The sequence below is a fragment of the Podarcis gaigeae genome (assembly GCF_964106915.1).
Source record: "Podarcis gaigeae genome assembly, chromosome: 11".
Classification (NCBI taxonomy): Eukaryota; Metazoa; Chordata; class Lepidosauria; order Squamata; family Lacertidae; genus Podarcis; species Podarcis gaigeae.
The window spans coordinates 48,464,455-48,478,856 of record NC_139687.1 but is presented as its reverse complement, the minus strand read 5'-3'; the positions used below and the strand labels follow the sequence as shown (position 1 = coordinate 48,478,856).

Sequence of the window (14,402 nt, the reverse complement as noted above, 5' to 3'; positions counted from 1 at the left end):
AAATAATACCTCAGGTTAAGAACTTTGCTTCAGGATGAGAACCGAAATCGTGCTCTGGCGGCACAGCAGCAGGAGGCCCCATTAGCTAAAGTGGTGCTTCAGGTTAAGAACGGACCTCCGGAACGAATTAAGTACTTAACCCGAGGTACCACTGTATATGGTACATAACATCTGTTAAGACCATATGAAGAACTGCAATAAAAACTGCATGGCGGCAGCCCTTTCAGTAAAAGCCAGTTCTCTGAAGCCTGTTGGAACAAGTCTTCCCTTGCTAGAGGAAGGACAGCAAGGAAGGAGCCAGTCTAGCTTCTCTAGGGAGGGAGCTTCTCCAGAATCTGGGAGCAGCCACTGAGAAGGCCCTGTCCCATGTCCCCCACCCAGCGCACACAGGGCCAAGCTGTGAGGGTGCAATCCTAAATAAAGCTTACTAGGGAATAAGGTAAGCTTCATTGAGCTCCGTGGGACTTGCTTCCAAGGAAGCATGCACTGGACTGGACTGGTGTTCCTTGGAAATGTTATTACAGGCAACTCCCCATTTACTGGGGGGGGTGGGTACGTTCCGGACCTCAGTGAAATGTGTGTAAATGGGAAGCACTCTAGTGGCTTGCAAGTCAAAGCCCAAAGCGGCTGTGCTTGCGAGTCAGAGGGGCAATGGGGCTTTATTGAGGCTGCTCAACCTCTCCGCCTAACAGATGACGTACTAGATCTCTTTATCCAATGGCCCATTGGGCCCAATCAATTGTTCCATGATATTTTGAAGTATTGGCATTAGACCCAGCTTTATAGTACAGTATGCTTGTTGAAGAATATTTACAGTGCTAAAGCTGCCTTTTATGTTTCTAGACAATGAATAATCAAAGGAAGAGACCAGAGCATTTGCATTTCTGGTTCTTCATTAGATTGCTATTTTATTTGGAGGTTCTCTCCTGCAGATGGCAGATAAACATATAATTTCTTTGAAGCAGGCGTAATTGTGTTAGATTTTTTCCCTTCCTTTCCCCCATCTTCCTTGACATTCAAAATGATGTTCAAATTATTTCGAAAAACAAGCTGTGATAACAGGGAATACATTCTGCAAGGCAGCTTAAGCAAAATTACCGGCTTTGTCTTGGGAGCATTTCATGTGAAATAAACAAAAAAACCTGGTTTCTATAAAAGCTCACACTACTACAACAAAAGATACACCTGTATGAGAATGGCCAGTGTATATTCACATCATGCCATTGTACACAGCATGACACTTCTTAAGATCTTGCTGGTAGAAATATAGGTAATAATAACATGGAACAAACTGTATTAACTTTTCTTTTAAGGTTATGTTGCACTGACAATGTATTTTTTGTGCTTCAGTTCTTCCCCCGAGCTCAGCAGGAGTATATCTTTCTGAATACAATCCTGGCTCTTCCTATCTTGCAACCACTCCTAAAGAGTTCTGAAAAATCCAATATGGGTTATTCATTCGGCCTTCTCGATTTTCAGTGTACCGAGGAAGCAGTGTGGTATACTGGTTAGAGTGGAAAGACCAGGGTTCAAGTCCCCACTCAGCCATGAAATCCACTGGGTGACCTTGGCAGTCACCATCTCTCAGCCTAACCTACCTCAAAAAGCTGCCCTGATGATAATATGAGTTGGGGGAGAACAAAGTATGTCGCCTTAAGCTCCTAAAATCTATATCTCACCTTATAAGAGAAAATAATTTTAATGTTGCATGCAAGAGATTTGTCCAAAGTGGTCTTTAATTAGTAAGTGATCAGTTTACAAAATAAGCAAATAAACACATTCATGACAAAAAATTCAAACTTGTTTCATTCTACTGAGCTAGGGTCAAAATATTTTAATAAGAACTAATGACAAATTGATTCTGTTTTTTAAAGCATGCAGAAAAATTGCTGATATACTTTAAAACATGAAGATTTTCATTCGTGCAAACTAAACAAGCCTACATAGTAAAAAATAGTATATTCTCCATTCTACAAACTCCATTAAGTAAAAGTACTTGAATTTATCCAACATACCTAACCATTCATACAGGATGAGTAAATCACTTTATAGACAATTCAGTTTAATTTAGTTGTAGATCACCCAAAGCATACAAATCAAGATTTGAGCATTTATAAGGACAAAGAAGGCAAAAATTCTAAACTATTATTCTTCCTAAAGTGGATGCACCAGTTAGCAACTAATTTTAACAATTCAGAGGTCATGTTATAAATTTATTATGGAACAGCTATGTATATGCACTTTCATATCTGTATTTCCATACCGGATGTGGTGCTGTGCGCAGACTAGGTGTGCTTCTGATTTTTTGTTATGGATGAAGGAGCTCAGAAGCACACATGAAGTTCCCAATGACTTCTGAATCAATTTGAAAGAAGAAAGTAGACCCACAGGGCTGTATGTTGAACAAATCCATACAAGTGTGAAGCCACATTGATTGGGGCCAAAGGCTGTAATCATCACAGCATTCAGCTATCTGGAATAGGATTTCAGATTTCAGTGGCATCAGGGCCATAGCAAGGTAGTGTGGTAAAACAACAACAACAACAAACCCATAAGGAAGCAGGCCTAACCATTCTCATACCGCTTCATAGATTTAGACCCCAGCATACTGGTTTCAAAAAGGGCCCTGAAGTACGTTACCATGTTCCAAAGGATAGAGAAAGCAAAGAGCAAAATCTGTCTTAAAATGTTAAGTCTATTTGGTTTCAAAAAGAAGAAACCCTGCAAAAGTGGAAAAGCGTTGATGATCCCCATGGAGTGCTCCATTGCCCATCCGCAGCCAAACTTCATCTCCCTTGGCAAGTTTAAGCACTGCGCTATTGCTTGATGAGTCAGTTTTACCTTTTGATTCATAGCTAAGAATAAAGAGAAGACAACAGGTCAACTTTCTATCTGCACATTATTATTTTGAACCAATCCTCTACTGTGGAAATAGGAGTCAAGTTTATTGATTTTACTGATTCTGTTATTTTAATCAAGCCGTTTGTTTCATTTGTAACATACCCTAGGAACTTATGAAAGGTGGGAGAAAAATTTGAAAAATTATTGGGGGCGTTCAGGACCCAGTATCCCACTGAGTCCCACTGCTCATCTGTAATCCCCCTTTCCTAGCATTGCTTTGCAGCACTGAAGCAGCAGGTTAGGTGTTTAGGAGCATTAATTGCCTAATAATGTAAAGTTCCAGCTGCAATCTTATTCAAATAGAATATAAGCAAGTTGATTTAAGGCAAGCATCCCAAACTCAGTCCTCCAGATGTTTTGGGACTACATTTCCCATCATCCCTGACCACTGGTCCTGTTAGCTAGGGATGATGGGAGTTGTAGTCCCAAAACATCTGGAGGGCCAAGTTTGGGGGTGCCTGATTTAAGGGCAAACCTGCCATTTTCCAAAATAGGCAGCCATACACCAGGTTATAGTGTCAATTTAGCCCATGGCTGGGTGTTCTTTGTGGCCTCAGCTCTCCTACCAAGGTCTTGTACATCGCCTGCAACCTGACTGAATGTGGGACTTTGAAAGCCAAGTATGTGCTATCCCACTGGACAAAAATTTGGAAGTGTACGAAGTCCAGAAATGCCAGTCAACTCACCTGTATAAGCTGAAAACTGTATTGCCATTGTGCATTAAATAAACATATACTTCCTCCACATCCTCATGCTTCATCATGTTGAAGGTGAAGAAATACACCCCTGAAAAACGATCATATAACTGATTAAATTCTTTATACAAAATAGTTCAGATGAGACAATTCTTACACAAGTTACTGCCCTGGCAAAGAATGTAACATACAAAGTGTTTCTGCATATGTCCACTTCCAAGAAAACATGGGTACTAACTACTAAGAAACTGATTTTGATTCCTTGCATACCAATCCCTCTCTGAAACCTGTATCCTTACCTAATTTTCTGAATTCTGTGAAGCCACAATGACTTCAATCAAAATAAAAAAGGTTTGGATTGCTTACATACCAGTCCCTCTCTGAAACCTGTATCCTTGCCTAATTTTCTGGATTCTGTGAAGCCACAATGACTTCAATCAAAATAAAAAACGGAATATTGGGTGAATCAGTGATCCATAATATATTGTTAGAGGTGTAAATTGCATTTGCTCTACTTTCCTCAGAAAATAACACACCCCATGTCAATTCCAATTGTATGCATAATTACTCAGAAGACCCTCTTAGTTCAGTAAGATCAATTTCCATGGTATGTACAATTCTGACCGTAATCAAGCCAGTACAGTGGTACCTCGGGTTACATATGCATCAGGTTACATACGCTTCAGGTTACAAACTCCGCTAACCCAGAAATAGTGCTTCAGGTTAAGAACTTTGCTTCAGGATGAGAACAGAAATTGTGCTCCGGCGGTGCGGCAGTAGCAGGAGGCCCCATTAGCTAAAGTGTTGCTTCAGGTTAAGAACAGTTTCAGGTTAAGTACGGACCCCTGGAACGAATTAAGTACTTAACCTGAGGTACCACTGTATTAAGATGTCTGGCTGATATTTCTATAAAATCTGCTATTCTTTATACTTACCATTCACGGGTGCTCCAAATCGACCAGTCATCACGTCAAAAAAATTTCCAACATTGGTTTCAACACTACTGAAGATTATTCCACTGTTCTGGTTACTGAAATGGGTTGCCATTGAAGCCATAAACGCAACCTATACAAATACAGCTTATGTTTAAGCAGTAGTTACCAAGTAGGACAAAGACAAATTGGAAGGCATGGTTGGCTCAATCCGTTCCTTATGGGCTTCTTCCCCACTTTGGTTTGGGACATATTTGCTTTAATTTCCTAAATGTACATTTAGGACCTAGGCCAGCTCTCAGCAAACTGTAGTGATAAAAGTCTCATTGGTTTATGTAAGAACAGAACTATTCATGTGCAAAAAATGAGACATGTAGACACATGACTGCAGGGTAAACAGCTTGGTTTGAAATTTCACTTTAACACAAAAATCACTGTAGTGACTGGGTCCCCGGGGGCGGGGGGAAATTTCTGCATCAAGTGCCATCTCAGCCACTGAACAGTTATGAGGAAGCAGGAAGAAATGAAGACCTGAGTTGTCTTCAGTTTTGTGCAAGAACTGAAAAATTGCAGAATACATCTGTTGAGCATAAAATTGACTTTCTCATTTTTAAGGACTAGGAATTACAGAGGCAATGCCTGGGGGCATCTTAGGTGCCTAATGAAGGCTATAGTTCTAGATAAACTTACTTGAGCATATGTAGGACTTCTAAGTCAACATTGTAGAAGACTGGCCTGCCCTGGAAGTGGGGCTTCAGCAGATAATAAATTGTGCAAGTCTACCTCATAAGCATGGTTTGTTTGTTTTTTAAAGTTGCAACATTCAGCTTTTTTTGGGGGGGTGCAGACTTTTTAAAATATGCTTTTAGTGCAGAGCATCCTCACAAAATGTGGCTTTTGTCTACATAACAGCATTATAGCATAAGCCATTAAAATAAAACCTTAACATTAATTATGGAGGGACTAGAAAAATATGCTAAAATGTCTAAAATTTTAACTTTTACAAATTAGTTAAGCAAAATACAACTGATTCCATTTAATTTATCTGCATTATTTAAGTTGGCTATTGGAATGACAGAGAAGGGCTCAGTGAATTCTGCCAAATATTTTTGCAGTGTAGAAAGTAAAAAAAAAAAGACCTCAAAGAGCAATATTTCCCATTTTTATCACATAGATTTCTCTAGTACCGTCCATTCTAAATTACTAAAAACTGAATTCCTTTTTTGTTCCTACTATGGCTGCTTTCAGACTGTTATGTTTTGGCTTAATAAGATAAGAAATGAACAAACCTTATGGCCATTTACACAGTCTGTTCATGCAAGCCAGGGAAAAAAACCAACAGGATTCCCCAGCTGTTTATAGTTTCCTGTCTTATCAGAATTAAGAAACTGGTTAACAGATTCAAAACAAACCAGAATATTAAACCAACTTCAAACGATGACTTACTGGCTTGTTCCAAAGTGTTAACAAGAGTTTGCTGGTTCTGACAACTTAGGAAACTATAGTTAACGGGAAACTTCTAGGTTTGTTGTCATTTCTCTCAGAAAGGAGGAGATCATATCTCAGCTCATTAAGCAAATATATGATCCGTGAAGTGTGGACTGCCAGTATTGGTGAAAGGATACTATTTGGGGAGACTTTTTCCATTCTCCAGAAAAGATTGCCGCTGGACAGAATGGTATGGATCCAGTTCATGTCCTTTCACACGTATTGTTAAGTGGTGGCACCTAACCCTGTGGACTAGCCTCCTCTCAAAAATTAGGCATACACCAACTATATTGGAGTTTTGGCAAATGACCACTCTGGATGCAACCCCATTTCTAAGGAAGTTTACCTGAAGTTCTGGAGGGATGCCAGGGTAACCCTTTTCTCCCTTCGGTCCATGGTGGCCCCGCTCTCCTCTCAGTCCAATGTCTCCCTTGTCACCTTTGTCACCTTTTGCTCCTTCAGTGCCAGTTGCACCATTATTTCCATTGTTTCCATGGTTTCCTTAAAACAAATAAAGGGATTTTGTGTGTGTGTGTGTGTGGTTTAAAGTTTCTTGGTTAAAAGCGCCACCCCTCCCAATTTCATTTTCTACTCTTTTGTCTAGAACAAATGATTTAACAGTAATCCACCTCAAGACACTTGTTCATGTGTTCAATTTTCTATTTCTGATTTCTAAGAAGTAGAAAAGCAGGTTGGGCACTGAGAAGAAACTGCATGGCTGGAAGAGCGTGTTTTATTAGGGTCTGTGTGGGAGGAAATGTAGAGCAGCAACAGAAACCAGCATGAAGCATGAGAGCAACACCCACTTAAGCCATCCATTCCAACAACACCTGAGGCCTCAGGTTCCTAATCCCTTCACTCATAATATTACAAGAAAGTAAACATTTTCTCGACCACGTATAAAACAGCAATGATGGAAGCTCTCCTTGTTTGGCAATGGGTGAATTCCCTGGAAACAAACCATATCTTCATGATTACCGGTATATCTCATATGTTAGTAAGCCTCAAGGCCTAGCATACTGTGGGCTGATAACATCATTGGCCACCATTGGCGCAATAGGCCTAAGGCCTGGGTATAGTGAGAGAGAGAACATGGAGCAGGGGCCTTTCTGGACTTGTTCCAGAGACCTGATGTTTCCACAGAAGTCTGCATGAGAGAGACTAAAAAACAACACTGTTGAGATTCAGACAGTTCCAACTTTCAGCATCAGTCTCATATGTGGGGTACAATTTCTGGGATAAATTTAATCAGTCAGTTGCTTCTGAAAAGACTGTAACAATGGCTAGAGGAAGAATGGGGAATCCTTTTGACCTAGAGGGCCATATCTCTCAAAGTTGTCCTGCAGGGGTGGGGGAAACAGCAGCCAACCATGATTTAACTCCAAACATCATCTGATGTGCAGGTGATGCTCCTGGAGTTTAATCCTGCTTTCTGAAGGGATCTGCTGCGCTTCAACCTACCCCATACTTCATATTACATCAGGTGTGGGGCAGGAGGTTGTGGTTTTGAGGGAAATGACTTTGTGAGTCAAATGAAGAGGCCCGGAGGACCAAATCTGGACCACAAGCCAAAGGTTCCTCACCCCTTGGCTACAGTAATGATCAGGTACTGAGACAACTTGAACCAAATTGATAGTCTTTAAATTAAATAACATGAAAAATGTTTAGAACTTGTATGTGGAACTGAAAATAAAGGGTTAAAGCAAATGGTATCCCTTGTGCTGTTGGAAGATACTTCTATCAGCTTAACAGGAAGGGAGACAATTTTCATCAATTTCCCCTTCCCGCTATAGTCCCATCACCACCTTCCATGATGTTCTTCCAAAGTTCATCTAGAGCCGAAGGTGGGAGCACATGGAGAGAAGGAATAAGTGAAAATCACTTCCTTCCACTGATGAGGACCTCTCTGGAATCAAAGAAACTTCGACAAATGCAAGGGACACCACTGGATACAACCCATATCCTTTTTAGTTGCATGTTCTTTGAAGTTCATGATTAATTACATTAAGATGCACATCATTTTCTATGTTGAGATACCAGATTGAAGGGATTGTATGTACTGCTTTTAAAGTTAATGCATTGTATAATCTAAAAAATTACACCATCCTTTATTAGGTTGCCAAATCCCATGCCACTTTAGTCATCATTGGACATTTTTGTGCTTATGACTGAAATCATATACCACACTTTTATGGAATGAAAAGTTGGTGGCTGGTTCACATAATAAGCTCTATTCATCACTGTTGGTTTATACCAAAGGAACCACGCAATTTGTACTTCTTTTTTTTGCCATCCAAAGCTGCTTATAGAAGCACTTTTATGCAACTATGTCATACTTTTATTACTGGAAATTCTTATTGCTAAAGTACCAACAAAGAGCTAAAGAAAGTCTGCTGCACTATATGGCCAAGATGTCAGACCTACTGCTGCTGCCAATGGCTTGTGGTGTGGGCGGGGGAGAGGGACAGAAGAACAGTCTGGTTGCTACATGCATGTTGTGCAAACACTCGCTGTTGCATAAACTGAGCTTTTAGGGCCAGAGCTGCATGGTTGTTAGCAAGACAATGCAAACAAAAACTCCCGACCCACTTTCCCAAGCATGCATCTGGCATAGGGACTGCGGGAATGAGCTGAGGAGGTGGATAAGGAAAAGAACAAGGCAAGGTCTATCACTGTACCAGACCTTCCAGCTCCATAGCAGTCTAGGAGTTTGGGAGGAGCATAGTGCAGCACAGTATGCCTGCTGTTATCTTAGCAGCCCTCCAACAACCTGAAGCACTAATGTTTATGCAACTTAAACTCTAATTTCCTTTACCTGGCATTCCAGCAGGCCCAGGGGGCCCTGGTGGGCCTTGATAACCCCGAAATCCAAAATCCCCCCGGCAGCCACATTCTGGTGGGCTTTGAGGTCCACTGTGTATCGTCTGCCAATACAAAATTCAGGAACAAAAACATTTTATAGAATATATCCACTGCTGCACATAGATGCACACATACAACAAGGTACTAATCTCCTGCATGTATATTGCTACAGCCATGCTGTTTTGTGTGTGCCAGATAGATAGAGCTGCCTTTCTTGCTTCTTCTGTTGTAAGCTGTTTCCTTTCAGGCCATCAGTGATTGGCCTGTCAGGTCCTTTGTCAATTCTCTACAGTGGAAATCCACATCTTAGCAAAAATATATGTGCAGCAGAAGTGCTAGAGAGAGTACTTTAAGAATTGGCCCATAGAGATGGACTTGGTTGAGAACATGTACAAATAAGTTTCTAGTCAGTGGAAGCAGCTTAATGGACTGATTGATACTGTTTTGAAACTGGACCTTTTTGCATCCATGCTCACTATTTGCTGCCTGCTCATTGTGTGTGTGTGTGTGTGTGTGTGTGTGTGTGTGTGTGTGTGTTTGTGTGTGTACACACATACATACACATACATTTTTTATTTAACAGGATTTGTATACTGCTTAATTATAAAAATATAAAATGTACATAAAATACATTAAAGTTACTTATAAAAAGTCAGAAATTGAAGACGAGTTGGCCTATTTCTTTTTCAAAATACAAGTAAGATCAGCAGTTATAAATTACATTATAAAAATATATTAAAATGCTTGTCAACTTTACATATCTGTAAATAAATGTTTAGAAAATTATAGTGCTGCAACCCAATTAAAGAAATTGTAATTAATCATTTGAGCTTAAGTTTATTCATCAATGGATCTATCGATTAAATTTCCATAAATCTGTATATAATCCCCCTTTTAAAGCAAGAAGTGTGCTTTCTTTGTTTTTACATGATAAATATGTTGTAACAGGCATCATCTTGGAAGAAGCATTGCCTCCTGTGTGTCAGAAAAAAGATGGAATCATGTTTTAAAAAACTGAAACCCCACCTTATTTTAGTCACAAAAGTTTGATATCTGGTGGTATCTTATAGTAATAAATAAAAATGCATTCTTGCATGTAATAGCACAGTCGGTAGAGCATGAGACTCTCAACCTTAATCTCTTAATCTTAGGGTTGTGAGCTCCGCATTGTGCAAAAGAGCGTTGGGTTGTAGAGGGTTTCGGCTAGATGACTCTTGCAGTCCCTTCCAACTCTACCATTCTATGATACAGACACCGCTAAATGCTCAAGGGAGGTGTGTATTTGTGTGTAGGAAATACAGGTAATAACAGGGATCTGCTGGAGGACCCAATATAAATTTCATGAGCATGCATTACTTGAACAATTTTTCTGTGTTCAATCAGAGCAGATGCGGACACCGTTGCACCAGATGGAGCAGCCATGAAATTTGAACTTAAGCTTGGGTTTTAAATTGACAGTTTGCACTTGGGTAGAGATAGTCAAGCGCTATGCATGGTAACCAGAACTGAAGGGTGAAAGTACATTTAAATTGCCTTTTCTTTTTTTAGCAAAATACATGGGAACAGCTGTTGGGAAGGGATTGGTTCCCTGCTTTTGCTGAGAAAAGCACATTCGAAACTGATGCAAGGCGTGTGTGTTTTCTAATCTGCTTGCCTTGTTGCACTTACCTGAACTAATCTCCATGTGTTGAACAACAGCTTCCTTTGTTAATTACTTGTCTGTATTTGCTATCTGAAAATCCTTCAGTTGGTCATTAATATTTGCGCAGGCAGTTCCACTAATCAGTACAGATACAAACATGTCAGGAGGCATGAGAACAACCAGTCATTAGCTTTTTGCCTTATAAATTAGTCTGAGGAGCCAAGGGCAGAATCTGGAAGAATTAGAATATTTGCTGCCATGTCTTTCTTACCATCTATATTAGGGCCATAGTGCATAATACATGCAAGTGCAGCCCAAAAGTCCTTTTTGCAGAGAAGTGCATGGGGTGGTTAACCCTTTCCCTGCCCTTCCTCTGAATATTTCTTTCCTCTTAATATTCGATCACATGTGGCTCTTCTCCCATAGAGGTTTTCCCAAAACATATCTCAATCCACAATCCAATTAAGTCAAAGTATTTGGATTTAAGACATTTCAGTACCATTGACATCAATGGAGCTAAAGTCAGTTTTACTTTAGAAAGCTCTTTTGCTTCAGTTGAATCTGGTTGTGAAGTATCCATATTTTTACCCTCTTGGTTGACTTCACAGTCCATACAAACTGATGTTATAGCTCTTGAAAGTACTATTCCAAATGTGGCAAAGCGTTCAGGCCTCCTTGCCTCAAACTTGGTTGCAGATATCACTTCCATTAGAGGCTGGACTGGCTTCAAGAGTTAATAGAATGTTTTGAGTACAGGTAGTGGTTCGTTCCGCATTTACGGAGGTCTGAGATCAACTAAATTCATGAGGTCAATCCTTAAATATGTGCTGTTAATTTTTCCTTTAAAAATGCATTAAAAATGCTAAGAAGTCTATGGTGGTATACTTTAATCCAGGGATAGGGGTTGATGCTGTTGGGCTCCAACTCCCATCAGCACCAGTGACTATTTTCAATTGTTAGGGGTGATAGGAGCTGAGGTCCAGAAGACTGCAGGAACCTTATCCCTGTTTTAATTTCTCCTGCTGGATGAAATAAATGTTTCTGATTATTGTGTCACTGTGCAGGCTTCATTGTTATAATTTTTAAAACAATATGTATGTCTTACTGTTCACCACTTTGAGGATTCCCCCCCCCCATTTGATAAATAAGCAAGTTTCTCAGTAATTAAATAACACTTAAAAGAAAATAATCAGTATGTATCTAGATAAATAAAGTATATTTATATGTGCACAGTGTTAAACTGTCTAACCTACTGCTCACTTGAACTAGAGATCATATTTTAAAGCCAATTTTAGTTGCATTGGTCATCTTAAATGAAAGTCAGATGAATCAAAATAGCAATTAATAATAGTGAAATATAGAAAATATATCTCTAATGCAAGGCTGACTGAGTTGAGGATGGAGTCAAGAACATGTTAAATAATCTCATACTAACTGAACAATTTTCTCTGTGTTAAAAATCACCGGTCCATCAGCCTTTTGGTTTTCCTTCACCACTCTTACACAGCAATCCTATAAAGGGCTACTCAGGATCAAGCTCCATTTTCAAAAGAGCTTACTTTCTATTAAGTGTGCATAGGATTGCAGCCTTAATTATATAACATATAAAATGCATTGCAAACTCCTGAAGAATATATTTACCCCCCAGAATTATACAATATTTCATTTAAATCTGACATGGTTGATAAAGAATTCAAATGTTTGCACATTGTACAGAATTTGCATATTGAATGAATAGGAACTTTTATACCCTGGATTTCCAATAAAACTGTAGTTTGATATAGCCAAAGTTATGCAAGCCTTATTCATTTCAGTGGGAATTAGGAGCACTTAATTTTGACTGGATTGCACCCTTAGGCTGCAGTCACACTAGGCTGGGGAGTAAGATCCATTGAACTCAGTAGGACCAGCCTCTGAATAAACATGCATAGGATGGGACTGTTAGCATGTTCAAAATACCCTGATACAATGAATGAGAAAATTAATGCAAAGGCATTTGGTTGCATGCAAAAGACAAAGTTTACTCTGAATGAAAAACTGCTGGAAATCCTCTGTAACTATCCTGTCTTACGCTTGCTTGCTTAATTAAACAAATTTGCACAAATAGTCACAGTTTGAGTATGCATTTTCAATAAACCACTTCTTTAAAAAGTAGCGCTGGTTGTCTCATATAGCAAAACAAAATCCCATTCATTAACTTTCTAAACGTCGTAGAATATTAATTCAGAGTACCTGGACTCTGTTTGAGGTAGTCTGTGCTACATCATCTACCTCTGGTTTCAAGGCATTTTGGTCAGGAGAAGGGCTATTACCATCATCATTCTCAACCGTCCACTCAACAAGTCGACTCCGCTGTCTGAACAATTCCCTGCTGCTGGAACCTTTTTGACCAGTCTGGTGGTGACTTTGCAAGACTTTGGCCACTGGGTTATTATATCTTCTGCTCACCTCCGTGTCTTCATCTTGGCACAGGCAAAAGCGAAGCAACAGAAGCAAAGCCAGGAGACTCCAATTGAGGAAATCCTTGGATGCCATACTATTCAACATAGCAAGGTCTCAGGAGTTCAAGTGCCTTTTAACAAGGGAAAGATCTGCCGTTGCCGTGATGTGGTCTTTCAGGCTATTCCCCACTATTAAGCCTGGCAAGAAGACTTGGTTACCGCAGCTTTATATGCTGTGTGCAATAAATTATACTATGAAAATGTCAGAGTGGCAGGAACCTTCATCCCAAATCGGTCATGCTTCCTTAAACAACCCAGTCATTATTCACCGCATCCCCCCACTGCAGGGAAAATTGATTTGTATGCTGGAAATGGCCACTGTATAAAATGGGCAGCTGTGGTTCCTATTTGGGGGCACTGACAAATGTTGCTCCTTTTTGGCATGTTTTCACTTTAGTGTGATGAAATGAGATGGAAATGAAGAACATGTGGCAAATGTTTTAAGCTCCTTAATTAGACATGGAAAAGCTGGGAATTCAGACTTTTAAAAGGTCTTCTGGACTTTGGATAGAGTCCTTAGCCGTTTGCCAGAAACAAACACACATGCACAAAACACTATCTGTTCATTCTGGAAAAAAATATATTAATGTACTGGCAATTAGGAAACAAAAGCACAAGGGGAGATTTTTGCCCATGATTTTGACTTGCTGGTTGAATCTTTCTACACTTACTCCCTTTAGAGCAGTCAAATGTTTGCTTGTGTGCTAGTTGCGGATGGAGACTGGGAAACTGGAGGCTGAAAACAGACAGTTGAATTCAGGCTCATATTGAGTCCCAGTTCCCAGAGCAAAGCTTGAGCTTTCCGTTTAAACATCTCCCCCCGCCTCTAATTTCTGAAGTTTTTCTAGAGGCTGTTGCCAAACCAAATTCAATTTTCCTGCCAAGAAAAGATAGATGAACATGAACTTAAGAAGAATGTTTCAGGCTTATAAATGATCATGTCCCTATAAAATTACCCCGTGATTGTAATCTGTACTTACATTGAACCACATTTTGTCCATTTATTCAATTTAGAGAGATGCTTTTGGAGCACTTCACAATCTCATTTTAATGTTCCTTTGAAATTACCCACAAATAAACATCTAGGATACTAAAAATACAAGAGACCCTCCAGAAAATATTTCCAACTTCAAGTCATTTTACAAAATAGAGGGTTTTCATTGGAGAACAACATGCCTATAGATTAGAGATGTCATCTGCCTTGATCTTCTCTGGAGCTGGATGACCAAGAAACCATGTCCAAAGTCAAATGTCATATATACAGAGTGGGTGAGAGACAGAAGGGAATACACAGTGGCTCAGCTCTTTAGAAATATCTTGCGTAATGCCATATGGCAGGGACGTCCAACTCCCAATGGACTGCAATCTACTCACAGTATAA

At 39.7% G+C, this 14,402-nt stretch overlaps 1 protein-coding gene across 3 annotated transcripts; it reads right to left on the bottom strand.

Annotated features, from left to right (window-relative positions):
* Positions 1-1,718: 1,718 nt before the first annotated feature.
* On the bottom strand, positions 1,719-13,523 carry C1QTNF3 (C1q and TNF related 3). 3 transcript variants are annotated; one of them, XM_083702925.1, is made up of 6 exons: positions 12,753-13,523; positions 8,832-8,940; positions 6,363-6,517; positions 4,532-4,661; positions 3,588-3,687; positions 1,719-2,855 (listed from the first exon to the last, which is right to left on the bottom strand). In XM_083702925.1, exons 1-6 carry the CDS (start codon positions 13,065-13,067, stop codon positions 2,696-2,698), a joined length of 969 nt encoding a protein of 322 aa, XP_083559051.1. In that variant the 5' UTR covers positions 13,068-13,523; the 3' UTR covers positions 1,719-2,695. The 3 variants fall into 3 exon arrangements, with proteins under 3 accessions (XP_083559051.1, XP_083559052.1, XP_083559053.1); XM_083702926.1 differs by having other exon boundaries at positions 12,969-13,519; XM_083702927.1 differs by having other exon boundaries at positions 12,833-12,856.
* Between the last annotated feature and the right edge of the window lie 879 nt (positions 13,524-14,402).